This window comes from Marmota flaviventris, chromosome 18 (assembly GCF_047511675.1).
Source record: "Marmota flaviventris isolate mMarFla1 chromosome 18, mMarFla1.hap1, whole genome shotgun sequence".
Taxonomy (NCBI): domain Eukaryota; kingdom Metazoa; phylum Chordata; class Mammalia; order Rodentia; family Sciuridae; genus Marmota; species Marmota flaviventris.
Genome location: NC_092515.1, coordinates 46,272,300 through 46,288,517, shown reverse-complemented (window position 1 = coordinate 46,288,517; position 16,218 = coordinate 46,272,300). Strand labels below are relative to the sequence as shown.

Here is a 16,218-nt window from a genome sequence, read left to right as displayed (position 1 = left end):
CGGCCCAAGGCCAGATTGTTCCTCAGAGAGATGTCCCGATAAGAATAACTGGACCAGGATGCAGCCCATGCAGCAGAGAGCTACACACAATTTTCCAAACAAGATCCTCTACTACTCACGCGCGGCGCGCGCGTGGGCGGGGCCTCGGTTTTAGGACCCGCCCAACCTCTTCCTCTTCCGATGAGAGGCGGGGCTACGGTGTCCGCGGGAAACCCCAGTCAGCCGCCTTCTACTAGGTTCTGCTGCAGGAATGGCGGGCTTGGGGAACCTGGTCCTGCGGCCCTGGATTCGAGAGCTGATCCTGGGGTCAGAAACACTTTCAAGTCCACGAGCCGGGCAGCTGCTCAAGGTGAGCCCCTAGTCAAGGCCCAGAGCCCGGGTGGGAACCGAGGTAATGGTATTGACGCGGGTCGCTGCCGTCAGGTATTGCAGGACGCAGAGACCCCGGGTCCATCCCACGCGCCTGTTGCCCCTGACGCCGGGGCTATGCTGCTTGTGTCGGACGGGACCCACAGTGTCCGGTGCCTGGTGACGCGCGAGGCCCTGGACACCTCGGACTGGTGAGAGAGACTCCGCCGGGCTCAGGGAGGTCTGAGCCCAACCCGAGAGCAAAATATGATGTTTGAGCCCGAGGTGGGTGGGCTCTCCAGCGGAGAAGGCGAGTCCCAGGCGGATGGGGCTTGTATTCCTAAGGGCTGGTCTTTGAGGGTCGCGCTCGCCCCAGGGAGGAAAAAGAGTTCGGATTCTGTGGAGCTGAGGGTCGGCTACTGCTACTGCAGGTCTGCGGGGTCCGCATCCAGGTCGCCGAGGGCTGCACGGTGAGTGGCAAGGGAAGGATGGGAGGATAACTGAGCCTGGCTTCTCATAACAACTTCTGAGCCTGAGACTTTTACCCCCAACTCACTCCCTTCAGCCTGCAGAGTTCTACCTCCAAGTGGACCGGTTCAGCCTGCTGCCCACTGAGCAGCCTCGGGTACTGGTTACTGGTTGGTAAGTGATGCCTCCAAGGGCTGGTGGTGTAGCTTAGTAACACAGTGCTTACAATGTGTAAGATCCTGACAATCCCAGCACTCAAAAGAAAAAAAATACCTCCACCACATGCATAGGCTTTTGGTCCGGAGGGCTTGGGCCCCCAGTAACACTAACTACTTATTATCCTCTTTCCCTCAGCAACCAGGACTTGGATGTGCAGAAAAAGCTGTATGACTGCCTTGAGTGAGTCTGGGGTTGTTCTCTGGGGCCAAGTGTGGCTGGGTCAGGGGATGGCAGATCTGGAACCTGAGGCCTGTCTACTGTCTTTCTATAGGGACCACCTTTCAGAGTCCACCTGTTCCAGTGCAGGTACTAGTAGGGATTGCCCAGTGACCCTAAGTAATTCCCTATGGAGTTTCCTTTCTGTCATCACTGTGCATTTTCAGTAAGTACCCCTACCACCTTATATTTCCTTCCCTTTGATTACTTGGTCTCCTGTCCGCAGGCCTAACACTGTCCCAGCTTTTGGATGAAGTGCAGGAGGACCAGCAGCATCGGGGGGCACTAGTACATCTAGCTGAGAGCTGCCTAGTGCTGACAGGCCCTTGCACAGCACCCCCACTCACCCACTGGGCTGCCTCACGCTGCAGGGCCATGGTTAGTGTCAGGCTTCCCCTGGGAGATGTCAGGGTAAGGAATTGGGCAAAGGCTAGGCTAAGAGTTCACATCCCACAGGGAGAAGCTGTGTACTCTGTCCCCAGCTTGTTGCTGCACATTCCTGAAAATGACCAGCAAATTCTAAGCTCTCTGGGCTCAAGTCAGAAGGTACAAGGTAAGGAGAACTGGAGAGGTCAAAAGAAGAATCTCTAGAACCCAGGGCCCACAGTGCTGATGCACATCCCAAGAACCCCCAGACTGGTTGTGAGTTGTCCCTATCAAAACTGGCTCTGCAGGACCCATCTTTGAACCTGATCTCTAATTCTTCCTCATCCAGTTCCTCAGGGGAGATGGTGCTCAGGCCACAAGCACTCACTGCTGTCAGTAAGGTTCCCAGACTGCACAGGATGCTGTAAAAGTTTGCAGCAGTGATGGGGTGACCACAGACCCTGCAGGCCTGGCTGAGCTCTTGGGCCACTCAGCTGGTCTGAGAGGACTGTACCCATAGTGAGTCTCTTCCTTCCCAGGAACTCCTGCCTTAACCTGTCACATGCCATTGGAGGAAAGCAGTGCCAGCATCAGCCTTCTGCCTGCCCTGCCTTTGGCTGCCCCGGACCTGGTACAGAAGCACAGCTCCCAGTCCCTTCCTGCCATCTGCTCAGCCTCTGGATCCCCGCCCTTCAGTTCCCCACACCCCAGTCATACATCCAACTCCCCACTTCTGAGCTGCACTCCCAGTCTCTCGCCCTTCGACCATAACCCCAGTCCATACCAGGCCCATGTGACCAGGGCCCATAAACTTAGCCTGGAGTTCAGAGAGCTAGGGTTGCCCCACAAGAACCAGCGGTCTTTTCCAAGGACTGGAGCCAAGGGAGTCCAGGAGCCCTGCCCTGTCTGGGTGAGTATTGCCCCTCTGTAATTGAAGAATAGAATGGGGAGGGCCCTGAATAGAGCTGGGAGTTGGGTAAGCGTAGCTTTGGAAGGAATTAGGGGTCCTGTTGATCCCCCCTAGACACCACACTCCTTTCAGGACCCCCCAAAGAGGCATCGTGATGGTTCCACCTTCCAATATGAGTATGAACTACCCTGTGCCTCCCTCTGTGCTCAGGTCCACGCTGTCAGGTGAGTGCCTGGAGCTGCCCTTACTCTGTTATTTTATTTACTTATCCCAGGTTTTTTTTCACATTTACTTACTCTGTTGTTGAGTTTTTTTGTGTTTTGCAGTGCTGGGGATGAGAACCCAGGGCCTCACACTTGCTAGGCAGATGGTCTACTTCTAGGCTATATCCCTAGCCCTGCCCCTACTCTGATGGTCACCAGTTCCAGGCAACCTTGACCTGTAGCCATGGTTTCTTCCCAGGCTCCCTCCCCAACTTGTGGCATGGGCCTTGCACTTTTTGATGGAGCCACCGCCAGTGTCTGAGCTAACTCAAGTGTGAGGAGTCATGCAGGCACATCAGAGGATATGCATGTACAGATCTGTGTCTAGGTGTGGACAAACTTATGTAGTCTGCTTCCTTCAAGTTTTTTAATAAAATAATCTCATGCGGCAAGAGAAGAGAGGATCAGGGGTTGGGGCCGCCGCCTCTTTGGTCTGTGGCTGGGGAGGGTGGGCTCCTCTCTGGGCTAGAGGGCTCTGTGGGCTGTGGGAGCAGAGGCTCGGTTCCAAGGCCAGATCCTGCAAGGGGTGAGTGGAAGAAAGAAAGCATCAGGGCTGGGCTAAGTAGTTCTGCCACTCTCCCAACTGACCCTGGCCCCCTCTTACCTAGGCTTGGGGATGGGGGTGCCTCGAGCTTTGGCCTGCGCTTGAGGACAGGGGAGCGCTGAAGCCTCAGAGGCCGTTCTAAGGAGCACAAAAAGGTTAGCTCTTTGTGCATCCCCAGCCATTTTTCCCATCTGCAGTCATGCAAGAATGCACACACACTCTAAGAAGACTACTGTCTTCAGAGCTTCCCTGTTCCCTGTGTTGTCCTACCCCTTGTAGAGGTTGTTCTTTGGGAGGTAGAGCCAGGATGTAGGAGGGCTTGTCAAACCCTTGCACCTGGCCTTCTGGCTCTTGGATTTCTCCAAGGGCCAGACCACAGAAAACCCAGGAGCCTAGCCTCCCCAATCTCCTGCACTCAAGCACACATGGAGGTGTGTCCCTCACCAGCAGGGGCCTGGAGCTGGTCCTCATGCACAGACACTGCTCGTCGCCCTGCCGAGAGAGGCCGCGGCCTCAGCTGGCCATCTGGGGGAGGCCAGGGTATCAGGATACGCTCCCAATAGTTACTCCCATTCCAGCCCTTCCCTCCCATCTTCAGGGTCTCCAGGGAGACAAGTTTCCAGCCAGGACTCCCTAGGCCCCAGCCCAGGGTTGGGGGTGGTTTGCCTGCCTACCTTCATTCCTGGGGCCCAAGCAAGGGTCCTCTGGGAGGCCCAAGCTGTCTGGGGAGGGGCTGGCTCTGCAGGGGCTTGGGCTGGGACAAGGGGAGGGAGGTCCTGGACCATCCTGTTGGCCCCAACCACGTCCTCTGAGCTCTGCATTCAACTGCTGTCCCAGTGTCTTCCAGGTGGCAGACTCAGGCCCCTGGCCCCCTGGGCCAGGTCTGCATGAGGGGTCTGCAGGGAGAAGGTTGTCAGTCAAGACCTGGTCCAGGTCCTGGAGATGGGTCTGAGCAACGGTCTTACCCCCTCTCTTGCCTGTCCCTGCACCTCCCATAACTCAGAGTGGCCTTTACTCACCAGCAGAGACAGAGTGGGTACGTGACTTCATCGAGATGGGAGGGGTCTCCGTGGAACTGTCCATAATGTCACCTGCAAGTTGGGGCTGGGGGCTCAGACACCAGGCATTAGGGGCAAGGGAAAGAAAAAACTCTGGTCCCTCCCGCTCCCCCAGAAGAGTAACTGAGGTAACAACTATCTTTTCTTTTGTGGTACTGGGGATTGAACCCAGGGATGCTTAACCACTGAGCCACATCCCCAGGCCTTTGTATTTATTTTATTTTGAGAAAGGGCCTCACTAAATTGCTGAGGCTGGCTTTGAATTTTCAATCTTCCTGCTTCAGCCTCCCATGCCACTGGGCAGGCATGTGCCAATGTGCCCAGTGAGGTAGGGACTATCTCTAAGGATACCTCCCTGCCCCTAATATACTACCTTACCCAGATTCCCACTTACCATCTGAGCCAGCTTTCTTGATCTCACCATCTTTGCTCTGTAGGAAACAAGACAGTCACACCCCAGCCCTGCCCCTCTCACCCTAGCCTTGTCCATTTATTCATTCTTATTCTTATCACCCAGCCACAGAACATGGCAAACCCACCCCCAGCCCCCTGAGAGTTCACAGTCTGGGATGACAGGTAGTTGGCACATCAAAATATGCATGCACATTTGTAGACACATAATGTTATTTCTTAATTCTGTGGTATTTGTCACACTTTGTTTCTAAATGGAGGCTGGGTCTCACTTTATACCATGTTCTTCCTGAAAAGCTATTAAGTAGATGGTACATAGGGTTGTGTGTGTGTGCATGCGGGGGTGGGGGGTGGGGTTCAAACCCAGAATTTTACACATACTAGATAAGTGTTCTACCACTGAGTTACACCCCCTAGCCTTTTATACTTTGAGACAGGGTCTTACTAAATTGCTTAGGTTGGCATTAAACTTGGAGTCCTTTTGCCTTAGCCTCCCCAAATAGCTGGGATTATAGGCTTGGGCTACCACACCCAGCAGGATGGACTGTGGTTCTTAAGAGGGACTATGATTAAAAAATGACATTAGCAAGGCAGCCAAGGAAGGAAATACAGGAATGGCTGAGGAGGAACCTGGTGTAACCCATGATGAGACTGGATGTGAAGCAGGGAGGAGTCATGCTGTGGAACACCTGAGGAGGCTCATTCCCCAAAGGAGGAGAGCAGTGAGGCCTATGGTGGCCAAGGCTCTATAGGACCATGTAGCAGGATTAGGAGTTTGGACAAGGTCTTAAGGGGAAGTCCCGTGGCTGTTTCAAGTATAGGTACAGGGTCTGATTTCTGTTAGATCTGCAGAGGAAGTACTTTCTTAGGTCCTAGAAAAGATCAGTATCCTGGGCCAGGTCAGAAGCCAGAAGGGAATAAAGTTAAGTCTGAGACTATTTTGAGAGGGAAGGGAGTTGAACTGAAAATTAAATTTGTGTGTGTCATAAGTCTCCTCCCCCTTGGTCACATATGTCACCCACAGATTGCCACATGTCTTCTGCCCCCTCACTTCACACTCATGACCTCCCCAACTCACTTGCTTCCTCTTGCCTTCGGCACCCCCACTGCCTCGGCTTACGCCGATCCTCTGCAGCATCACTTGTACCCGCTGTTCAAAGGATGGGGCCAATTCTGTGTCTCCCCGCTCCAAGGGCCTCCGCTGGGACAGAGATAAGTAAGGAGAGAACCCACTGCCCTCAGTTCCAGAAGAGTCCTTGTCCCTGTCACCAGGCCTCACCTTATCAGGTCTGGCACCCAGTGTTGCCTCCTCCTCCTCAGCAGGCAGCAGTATCATCGAGTAGGCCTTGCTCTCCCGTGTGTAGCGAGGCCGGCTCCTGCGGGCAGTGTCAGGGCTGCTGGTGCCTCCCTCAACCCCACCAGGATCTTCACCACGCCCAGGCCGCGCTGGTGTCCGCAGCAAATCTCCAAGTGTGGATTTCCGGGTACGGGCTGCTGCCCCAGGGCTGGTCTCTAGATCAGGCCGGGGACCCCGTGTTGAACGAGGCTTCTTAAAGGCAAAGAGAGTGCCCAGCTTCTTTCGAAGTGTACGGGGGACAGGAGTGGGACCCCCCTCAGTGGCCAGGTCCTCCTCGGGGGCCCAGCTGTGGGGATAACCAGCAGTAAGTGCAGAAGCCCATGGGCAGCACCCCCCTCCCACCCTCAGCAATGCCCCTCGCTCACAGACGATCCTGCTGGATCAGCCTTTTGGAGAAGAATTCCTCCACACCCTCATCCACGCGGGCACTGAGCCCATTCCCTTCCTGTGGTAGGGCTGGAGGCACCTGGGGGATACCATGAGGTCAGGGGTCAGGGCTGGGTGAACTTGTGTCTTCTCCCTCCAGTGTAGCTGTTGACCCTGGTAACACTAGGAGCTGGGGTAGCCTTAGCTGACACCAGACCCTCCACTGTCCAGTGTTGGGCAGGAGTGCTCCCTCTAACTGCTGCCCCAGCCCCCCAGCCCACACCAGTTCTTGTCCAAGTATCTCATTCCCTGAAACACCAGGCCACCAGTAGGCTACAGCCCTACCACCCCGCGGGGGTCACATACTCCTACTTAGCACCCACTGTTCCCAACAGTTCCTGCAGTACCCCCACCCCCACCCCGGCCTGCTGCCGGCTTAGTGGCGCCGGCTGCTGCGTCAGACCCTCGGGCGGGGGGTGGGGGGGGCTCAGGCCAGCTTCTGCCTTCTGCTGGTACCCAGCCCATGCATGCATCTCCCCTGTTATATACTGACCGGTCTCGCAGGAGTCGCAGGATTGTCCCCGCGGCTCGGCTGCCTAGCACCTATCAGTAACACCCGGGGAAAGAGGGCAAGACGGACACCCTCCCTCACACATCCACCCATGCAGCGGGCCACTCTGAGGCGCATCCCACATGAAACCCACACACCAGTGGCCTCTCAGGCATGGCCTGGGGTAGCGGGTGGCCGGGAAGAAGCCAGGACGCGACCGAGGACTTACGACCAGGTGGCCTTGGGCCCCCACAACCCGACTCCCTGCCAGCCCTCACCCGTGAGGAGCCATCAGGCCACTTATGACCCTTAGGTCTAAAAGCTCCTGAGTGGGGGAAGGGCGCTCACCTGGGGGCCCCCCGGCGGGGGGCGATGGTGGTGCTGGCGGCGTGGCCTTGGCCGGGCCCGAGTCGGATGGCGCAGGGGTTGTCCGGCGGGTGGCAGGTCCATGCGAGGCAGCGGGCCGGCTGGGGGTCCGGGGGCGGCAGGGCTTGGAGAGCCACGCGCGGACGGCCCCGCCTGCGGCTCCGCATCTTCCCCAGGAGCCGCCAGCTCGGGCTCCCGCTCCGCTTCCTCAGCAGCACCTGAGGTGAGAGCACCAGAAGAGCAAGGAGCAGGAGTCCGAGGAGGTGGCGGCGGAGGCGCTAGGGCGGCGGGGGACCCGCCCAGGGCGCGGGGAGGGGCCCGGCTACGCCGCCAGCCCCTCCCCCGCCGCCACTGTCCGTGGTGCTGAGCGCGGCCCCGAGTGCGCGGCTCCGCACCATCATCAAGAACGCATGTTCTCGGGGTAGGGAACAGGCAGGGAAGGCTAGGGAGCCGGTGTTCTGGCCCAGATCTGCTCAAATCTCACTCCGTGCTGACCTCAGCTTTGCAGGTTGCACAGGGTCTTGGCCTGGCCCAGGCAAGGGTTAGAAAGTACTGGAAACAGGACTGAATGAGCGTCAAGGTGTCCAGGTCCCCAGGTCTAATGGAGTGAGTTTCAGCCCGCTTGAGTAAACTCTCCTTCCCCAAGACCTTGACTTACGGTGACCAGAGGGAACCAGGTGAAAACAGTGACTGGGCTCAAGCCATTTTCCTGATGGACAGTCATCCTGGTGAGGAGGGCACAACTTCAGGCTGGGGGCACAACTCCAGAAAAACTGTTTCCATATCCCAAAGCAAGATGGAAAGATTTTGAGTTCAAGGCCTAGAATTTTGAGACTGCTTACCTTCTCCTCCTCCTCCTCTTCCACTTCCTTCTCTTCCTCAGGGAAGAAAAGACATTCCAATTCCCCAGGTCTGAGGGAGCAGGACTCACCTCCATCCAGTGCTGGTAGGGCTGGGGGCATTGCTACTGGTGCCTGCTCAGCAAGATTCTCTACCTGTAATATCAGACAACCTAGAGATGGACAGTGCTAAGGGAACTCTGAAGTAGTCCTGGACTACATGACCCCAAAAGATATTACAAAGCCCCTGCTAGGTGGATGGCCAGGTCACAGCATGTGTACATGTGCAAATATGTACACAACTCCTCACCAGCCGATCCCGGGCTGCACTTAGACCGGCCAGAGCCTGAGTCACAATGCTCTCTGCCAGGGTCCTGGTGACTGATAGCCGCATATCCCTATGGGCAGAAAAGGGTGAGGGTTAGTGTGCTGGCTCTGCTCAGCCTTACCCAACTCAGCCCCACCCAACTCAGCCCCACCCTGCTTACCTGAGCCTAGTGAAGATATCTTGCAGCAGCTGTTCTGGAAGCAGTTCTGGGAGGCCCTTTGAGCCTACAAGGACCCCTTCTAGCTGCTCCCTCCAGCCAGGTCCCTGCAGCATTTGTGGGCAGAGGCTCTTTGTTGTGTCCAAGGTGGCCTGAGTGAAGTCCTGGACAAAGGTCCAAGTATGATGAGGGTGTAGCTAGGACCCATGTCCCTTGGCTTGAGGCTGTGACTCTTACAAATCCCTCATTGACTCAATTGATACCACTGTCAGGTCTATAGGATGAGGATATGCATATGGAGGTAGAGCTGGTGCAGGAGTACCATCTCACCTGGATGTCCTGGTGGCAGAGTTTGCCCACCTGTCCCAAGAGGCTCTCTAGCTTCTGCTGCAGCTGCCAGTGATGGCTTGGGGAATTCCCAGCTTCATCCAAAATGGGGAGTATCTGAGGACCAAAGAATAGAAGGAGTTACAAGTTGACATATGACTAAGAGGGGAAAGGTCCTTATAATGGGAAGGGGAGTGCTCACGCTGAGAGAGAAGTTGGCGTTTTGGATGGCATCCTCAGCTTGGTGCACAGCAGCTTCACCCTGGGGCCCAGCCCCACAGCCCAACAGCTCCATGTGCTCCTGCACCGACTGACACAGTTCGTTCACTTCCTGGGGGCATTAGGGATCAGTCCAGGCCTAGTCCCCTCCCAGTCCCCCAGGCCTGCCTACATCCCTCCCAGGATCTCTAAAACTACATAATCAGGCCAGCTGCTTAGGAATCCTGTTTAAGGAAGAGAGCAGTGTCTCTTCCTTTGGGCCATTTTAGGGACTCAGTGCTTCCTAAGTGCCCAGAACAGGAAGGAAAGAAGTTGTGAGTCATTCTGTGTTGTAGAAGCTCAGTCTGTCCACCATCCACCTAGACAGAGCATGGATGGATGAGTGGGTTGGGGGCTGGGGGAGAGACGATAGTGAGAAGTCATGGAGGAGGGACTGGGGAAGCAAGGGATATTTTTTCTAAATATTCATCTTTTTTTAGTTGTAGTTGGACACAATACCTTTATTTTACTTATTTATTTTTATGTGGTACTAAGGATCAAACCCAGGGCCTTGCACATGTTAGGCAAGCACTCTACCACTGAACTTCAACCCAAGCCCCGCAAGGGATATCTCGTGTTGAGGTGAGGAGTACATTTTGTTGTTGCTGCTTTGGTTTTGTTTTTGTTGTTGTTGTTGTTGTACTGAGGCTTGAACCTTGCACATGCCAGGCAAGAGTTCTATTACTGAGCTATATTCCCAGACATTTTTGGTTTTTATTTTGAGACAGGGTCTCACCAAGTTGCCTGGGCTGGCCTTGAGCTTGCATTTTCTGCCTCAGCCTCCCAAGAAGCTGGGATTACAGGGGTGCACTGCTGCACCTAACTGAGCAGTGCATGTTTAAGAACTGGTCCAGAGACAGGACCAAGGAGGACTGTGAGGGCTCCAATGTGGCCAGGAGGAAACTGGATGGATCTGGAAGGACACTTAAATCTCTGTCCACAGCACTTTGGTGGTAGTGGGCACCAAGGAAATTGGGCCCCAGGTTAGAGAATTGGGCTTTGGAGAGATGAGATCACTTGAATGTGTGTAGCATGCAGCCACCATAGGATGTTGGATCAAGATGTCTGAAGCTTAGGATTGGGAATGCAAAGGTAGAGATGTCTTGAAAAGTCTAAGTAGTGGAGGGATGAAGCCAGAGATGGAGCTGCTGGGTTTGGCCACAGAGGTGAGTGGAGAAAGGAGGAGAGTGCTGTTGAGTGGAAAATCAGAGATGAGGCTCCAGGAAGTGAGGGAAGATTTTAAAATACTTCCTGTCTTCAACAGGAAAATCTGTTTACATACTTAAATTAGGGGTGTTATTTGGAAACCTATTTCAGTAGTGGCTGGCTGTCTCTAGACCAAGGAGAGGAAATTTTCTGAGAGAGCAGAACTCTGGCACCTTGGCCCCAGGAAAGTCATACCCTCAGACTTATGGAGGCTTACTCAAGGTTGGGGCAGGCAACACTGACCTGTTCTGAGCGATCTGAGACCAGACCCAGTGGCTGAAGGCAGGATGCATGGTCAGAAGAGACAGGATTTGCCCGGTTGTTTCTCAAGAGACAGGTTTGGATCTGGGAGAAAGAGATATTTAGAAATGGCAGGGGACAGAACCATTATGTGGAGAAGCACAGGGGAGGAGGGAACCCCCACCTGGTGGACTGCACGGGCAGTTAGTTCCGGGCGGCTACGCTGTGCCTGAGCCACATCATTCAGTGGCAGAGGCATGTTCTTCAGGCTGTGGTTCTGCTCCAGGGCCTGGGCCACATCCAGCAAGCCCAGAGCAGATGTTTGGTTCCGGTCCCATATCACAGACCTGGGCCAGGCTGGACTTCAGTTGGGAGCAGAGCCCCACAAGGCCACACCCAACTCACAGGCCTTGCCCATTCACCCACTGGTCTGCTCCTTCAGCCCTGCCATTTAGCTCAGCACTCTGCTTCTTGCCACACCCTCCTACCCTAATGGTCCCACCCCTAAGATGACCCTGCCCACCGGAGCCTTGTGTTGATTCGTAGTGCCTTGGCCAGCATCTTGGCGCCTGTATCCCCCATGGCATTTCCGCTGATATCCAGTGATGTCAGGTTAGGATTGGTGCCCAGGGCCCGCAGCAGGACACTGGCACCTAGCTTTAGCCTTGACTCAGCCACAGACAGAGACTGCAGAGGCTAGGGTTAAAAGAAAGCTATTGATATTGGAGTTAAGTGATTAGCAATGGGAGTAGACCACAGGGTCTGAGGAAGCAAGAAAGAAGGGTCAAAGGGGTCTATTGCCCGAGGACTTTGCAAGGTCCTGTGAACTCACACAGTCGTCATCCTGCATGAGCTGGACAATCCGGTGCAGGACGTCATCCAGGGTCTCCCTGTGGACACAGATGCTGTTTGGTCAGGGGCCTAAGGCAGTGGGGTGCTGTCTGGGATAGCCAGGGATGGGAGGGAAGCTCACTTGCACCGGACATTGAAGTTCCTTCCAAGCGCCACATGTCTTAAGGATCGGCTCCTCCCAATGGCCAGCACCAGAGTCACCATGTCTGAGCCGAAACCTGGGGGGTAACTAGAGTCATACACAGGGGGATGCTGTGGGGGCAGGGTGGGGTGGATGATGAGAGGATGTGTTCCCCAGCAGCCTCACCGTTATCAGCCAGATCCAAGGAGCTCACAGCACTGACATCACACACTAAGTCTTGTATCACCTGGGCACCAGCCGAGCGCAGCTGGAAGTACAAAGTGGGATGCTCAGGCCACTTAGGCCACAGTGGAGAGGACAGGTGGCCAACAGCCCCATTCTTCCCCTCTCCCAGTCCCATTCCTGGTGTGTCTGTGCCTCTCACACCTAGAGCAGCATGCTCACCTCACAAGCGCTGAGGTCCAGATGCAGGTCATGAATGTGCATATTGAGTGCCAGGCCATCTAAAAGGGCTCTGGGAAAGGATGGATGTCACAGGGGATAGCTGGAGTTGGGAAAGGTGGCCCCAGGAATCAAACCAATACCAAGAAGTCAGGATCAGACGTGGGGAAAGTTGTGGGTGCTTTAGGAGCAGGGTGAGACACCAGAGAACTGGTTACGGGATTGCTGAACACATGAGGACATGAGGGTGTGCAGAGAAACTGACCTGAGAGCATCAGGTGGCAGCTTGCAGCCCGCCAGGCCCAGGTGCCGCAGTGTCCCAGCACGGCTAAGGAAGAGCTGTAGTGCGGCAGGTGCGGCCCGGGACTTCCTGGGGTGGAAAGCAGGAGAAGTAAGCTTCAGGGGCAAGGAGGCCTCTAGCAGCCTCTTCCTGCTCCCACCTGTCCCCCTTACGTGCGGGAGAAGACATTCCTTGAAGCATCGAGGTAGTTGAGGTTGGAGCAGCAGCCTCGGGACAGCGCTGCAAAGAGCTGTGGGAGGGGGACATTGGTTACAGGTTGGAAGACGATGGCCTGACCACCCCAACCCGCTCTTCAGTCTACCCTGCTTGGGTAATCAGGCCCCACCAATCATCCCCTCATGACCACCCTCTCACAGTGTCCAGGGCAGCGTCAGTGCCTGCGAGATTCAGGAACGTCAGAACATTAGGACGACGCAGGAAACTATAGAGGCCCTGGTGGAAGGATGGTAGCCAGAGAGTCAGGGATCATCTACCTGGTGCTTCCTGATATCCCACTGCCTGCAGCAACCCTAATCTCTTGATTACAGTCACTCACCCCATTGTCGTCAGAGGCCCCCAGGGCCCCAGGATTTCCAGAGAGGTCCAAGTGGGTCAAGGCAGAATCAAAGTCGGCATTGATGGCCAGTGCCCTGCCCAGAGCCCTCATTCCTGGAGAGGGTGAAAGGGGTGATCCATCAGTCAGGCAAATGCCCCTTCCCTTCTCCCACCCGACTGGCCACCCCACCCACCTCGCTGTGTCAGTCCTGTCTGTGCTAGGCTGAGTTTCTTCAGGGCTCCTGGACGATGCTCTAGGTGTCTACTGAGTGCAGCCATGCCTGGGGATGGGACAATGTTGTGAGACTTACCTCCTCCAGCCTCTTGCCCCAGGGCTACCCCAGGCTCAGCCATACCTCTGTCATCCAGCAGGTTCCCTGCCAAGCTGAGTTCCTGAAGTCCAGAGCTTGAATGTCCTGCCAGTGCCTGGGCTAGTCGCCGGACAAAGTCTCTGAGGACCAAGACCCCAGGCATGAGACTTAGACCCTAGATTCCCAACCATTCACCAGCCACTAGCCCCCCAGTCCCAAGTCCTGGATTTCCCTCCCCAAACCCTACCCTGTCCCCTTACCCTCTTAGGCCACAGGTCTCCAGTACCAGCTCTTCCAAGTGGGACGACTGACTCATCATGTGCAGAATCTGTTCTGAGACCTCGAGGCTCTGATACCAGAGGATAATGGCTCAGGAGACTGCACCTGGATCCCCACACCCTTGGCCCCTCCCTGCCCTACACCCTCACCAGCTTCATGTCCACACAGGAGAGGCACCGGAACCATAGGTTGTAAGACAGGGCAGCTACACTCAAGGCCAAGTCCCTGGAGGGAGCAGGCAGAGACAGAACTCAGGGCTTTCTGGCCAGATTCTAGGCCCAGCAACCCCTCCATGGAGAGGCAGAGGCCCGGGAATGTGGCTCCTAGAATCCTCCACCCCTTCCAATCCTAGCAGGCCCCGCACCGGCTGCCAAGGTGGCTGAAGTCTCCTAGGTTGAAATGGCGGCAACCCTGACGATGATAGATGGTGTCCACATCCTGGATGGGAAGAAAGTGTCTACAAACAGCTTCAGGTCACAAAGGGTAGGGAGGGTCTCAGCATACATGGAGGACCAGATGCCTCTAGAGCCCCCAGAGAGGGCTCTACCCTCACCCACTGAATCTCCTCTTGGAAAGGAAAGCCATTGTAGTCACACAGAGCCTCGTAGGTCTCCAAGAAGCCACCTGGGGAGGTAGGTGCCAGGGGTATGATAGAGGAAAGGAGAGAGACAGAGGTCAGAGATGGAGGAAGATCAGATCCAGGTGGGGTGGTGGCTGTGACCCAACCCAAGTGGTTCTGTTCAGTTGGGAGTCCCCCAACTCCAGGGGTCTGGGGCTAATAGGTAGGGGGAGACTGGAAGGTCTATGTGGCCCTGCCTTGGCCCTCACCACAGGGACTGCCAGGTGCAGTGGACTCTGCGGAGCTGCTTCTCTCCAATCGAGCCAGTATGGAGGGGGGTGTGGGCTTCCGGAATAGCTTCCTGGGAAGGGGATAAAGGAGAAGAGGCAAGGGACTTCTAGTCCCTGAGAGGTGCCCATCCAGAGTATCTCCTGCTGCCCTCATTCGGACCTTTGCAGTAGTTTTCCAGACTCACCCAAGGGTGGAGCGAGGGAAGACCTTCTTGATGGCTGCAGCCACATGCTTGGCCATCTGTTCCAGGGCAGCTACACCAGGAAACTCCAGGACCAGCTCAGGCAATGATTCCAGCTCAAAGGTGGCCTGGGGACGGAGGGTAGGACTGCTGGGCCCCAGCTCCATGTGTGGGAGCAGGTTTCCCTTCCAGAACTCCTTGTGTAGGGAGTGAAGACTAGGCTGCAGGCCCAGGTGGGGTACCAGACGTCTTACCTGAGGAGGTGTCTCTTGAAGTGCCATGGCCTGGACCTCCAGGTAGCTGAATGTACAATCCACCTAGGGGGTGCTTGGATCAGCTGGGACCAAGCCCTGAGCTCACCCTCATGGGAGCCCAGCTTTTTGAGCAGCCTGGAGCCCAGAGCTAAACTTGTACAGACTGTCCTCTTTTTTTGTTGCTTGGAGCCTAGTGCTGGAAAGCCTGAGACCATAGGGCAAAGACAACTCTGCAGAAGCAGCCCCTAGCCAAGGAAGCTTCTGGAGGAAAAGTGGGGTGGGGGCCAGGCCCTGGGACTCACCCTCAGTGGGAGGCAGGTGTGGAGCAGGTAGGCCCTCCATCGCAGCAGTGCCTGGGGGAAGACAGAATTTGATTCTCTAGGCAGAGCAAGAAGTTTTTTGCTGAGCCCTAGCGCTTTCCCAGGCTCTATTCCTTCCCACCATACCAGGATATGACTTCGTTCCCCGCTCTCCTGCGGTAGCCAGGTTTTCAGGAGCAGCTCAGCCTCCTTGGGCCACAGGAATCTGGTGATCTCGCCTGTGGAAGGACAGTGCTGGGTTACTTTGGTCATGCTGTCAAAGCTCCTCGCACCCATGGTTGAAGCCAGGCTGGACGCTAAGGGCTCATCTACTAGGCAGTCAGCAAGAAGTGGAGTGGATGCAGGGACGCTCCGGAGGTGCACAGTCCTCTGGGGTGCTGGTGGTGGTGGTGGCTTTGGTTTGGGGCCACGCTGCCTCTTCTGGGCCCAGTGGACAGGAAGGACCAGCACTTACCTCGCAGCTCACAAGATATGCCGTCGGGGGTCTGGGCCATGGGGCCAGGCCAGCCTGGCGACCCAGCGAGCTCGGGCGGGAAAGAGCGGCCAGAGGAGAACACACAGGAAGCGCAGGCCCAAAACGGCACTGCAGCCACCTGTTCCTCCCGCAGCGGAAGGTACGCGCCGCTTCCTGCCAAGCCGCCCCCAGCCCGGCCCCTCCCCGCGGGCTGAGGCTCGCCCCGATTGGGGATTGTCGGGTGTGAGGGCGAGTTCCAGCTGCCCACCAGTCCTGTCACTCAGGAGCCTCTCCGCCAGAGTACACACACGGGTGGCAGTGGTGTGACGGAGATTCGCGCTTGTCCCGTGCCGTCTGCGGTTCCCCGCGCCCTACTTCCACCCCGCTCTGCAGTCCCTGTTCGAACACGGGGAGGCGCTGCCGCCCGAGGATCCCTATGGCACATCCTAGTTGGTTCCCTCCAAAGTCCAGACTGGGGAGTCGTGTTGCTCCGAACCTGGGGTATGTGACTCCCGCGGAATCCATGAACTTTTGAAGGGATAGAGGAAAAAAAAAAAAGGCC

At 56.1% G+C, this 16,218-nt stretch overlaps 2 protein-coding genes across 7 annotated transcripts; one reads left to right on the top strand and one right to left on the bottom strand.

Moving 5' to 3' along the window:
- Window positions 1–155: 155 nt before the first annotated feature.
- Window positions 156–3,187, top strand: Acd (ACD shelterin complex subunit and telomerase recruitment factor). Of its 2 annotated transcripts, XM_027953992.3 has the most exons (11): window positions 158–349; window positions 424–560; window positions 725–818; window positions 914–990; window positions 1,171–1,215; window positions 1,307–1,341; window positions 1,478–1,629; window positions 1,708–1,804; window positions 2,157–2,527; window positions 2,660–2,751; window positions 2,990–3,187. In XM_027953992.3, exons 1-11 carry the CDS (start codon window positions 251–253, stop codon window positions 3,066–3,068), a joined length of 1,278 nt encoding a protein of 425 aa, XP_027809793.2. In that variant the 5' UTR covers window positions 158–250; the 3' UTR covers window positions 3,069–3,187. The 2 variants fall into 2 exon arrangements, with proteins under 2 accessions (XP_027809794.2, XP_027809793.2); XM_027953993.3 differs by lacking the exon at window positions 1,307–1,341 and having other exon boundaries at window positions 156–349; window positions 780–818.
- Carmil2 (capping protein regulator and myosin 1 linker 2) lies at window positions 3,144–15,813 on the bottom strand. 5 transcript variants are annotated; one of them, XM_027953985.3, is made up of 39 exons: window positions 15,657–15,812; window positions 15,329–15,420; window positions 15,185–15,235; window positions 14,883–14,945; window positions 14,632–14,756; window positions 14,426–14,517; window positions 14,151–14,221; window positions 13,962–14,035; window positions 13,747–13,822; window positions 13,579–13,667; window positions 13,364–13,458; window positions 13,202–13,288; window positions 13,009–13,121; window positions 12,828–12,905; window positions 12,626–12,702; window positions 12,438–12,542; window positions 12,176–12,245; window positions 11,957–12,038; window positions 11,771–11,867; window positions 11,630–11,687; window positions 11,321–11,493; window positions 10,982–11,144; window positions 10,801–10,902; window positions 9,296–9,424; window positions 9,097–9,210; window positions 8,770–8,930; window positions 8,592–8,679; window positions 8,285–8,437; window positions 8,101–8,167; window positions 7,425–7,660; window positions 6,526–6,626; window positions 6,083–6,446; window positions 5,882–6,004; window positions 4,787–4,823; window positions 4,354–4,425; window positions 4,009–4,230; window positions 3,779–3,826; window positions 3,395–3,472; window positions 3,144–3,307 (listed from the first exon to the last, which is right to left on the bottom strand). In XM_027953985.3, the coding sequence occupies exons 1-39, from the start codon at window positions 15,694–15,696 to the stop codon at window positions 3,195–3,197; spliced, it is 4,179 nt and encodes a 1,392-aa protein (XP_027809786.2). In that variant the 5' UTR covers window positions 15,697–15,812; the 3' UTR covers window positions 3,144–3,194. The 5 variants fall into 5 exon arrangements, with proteins under 5 accessions (XP_027809786.2, XP_027809787.2, XP_027809785.2 ...); XM_027953986.3 differs by having other exon boundaries at window positions 3,779–3,859; window positions 5,882–5,953; XM_027953984.3 differs by having other exon boundaries at window positions 3,779–3,859; window positions 15,657–15,764.
- Between the last annotated feature and the right edge of the window lie 405 nt (window positions 15,814–16,218).

Excerpts from the sequence above, each read along its gene's own strand:
- Acd (XM_027953992.3), top strand. The coding sequence starts at position 251 with ATGGCGGGCTTGGGGAACCTGGTCCTGCGGCCCTGGATTCGAGAGCTG. Across the intron at positions 1,216-1,306 it reads AAGCTGTATGACTGCCTTGA|GGACCACCTTTCAGAGTCCA; the intron begins GTGAGTCTGGGG and ends GTCTTTCTATAG. Across the intron at positions 1,805-2,156 it reads CTCAAGTCAGAAGGTACAAG|GAACTCCTGCCTTAACCTGT; the intron begins GTAAGGAGAACT and ends CTTCCTTCCCAG.
- Carmil2 (XM_027953984.3), bottom strand. The coding sequence starts at position 15,696 with ATGGCCCAGACCCCCGACGGCATATCTTGTGAGCTGCGAG. Across the intron at positions 14,222-14,425 it reads TGCACCTGGCAGTCCCTGTG|GTGGCTTCTTGGAGACCTAC; the intron begins GTGAGGGCCAAG and ends CTACCTCCCCAG. Across the intron at positions 9,425-10,800 it reads TCTCAGATCGCTCAGAACAG|GAAGTGAACGAACTGTGTCA; the intron begins GTCAGTGTTGCC and ends TAATGCCCCCAG.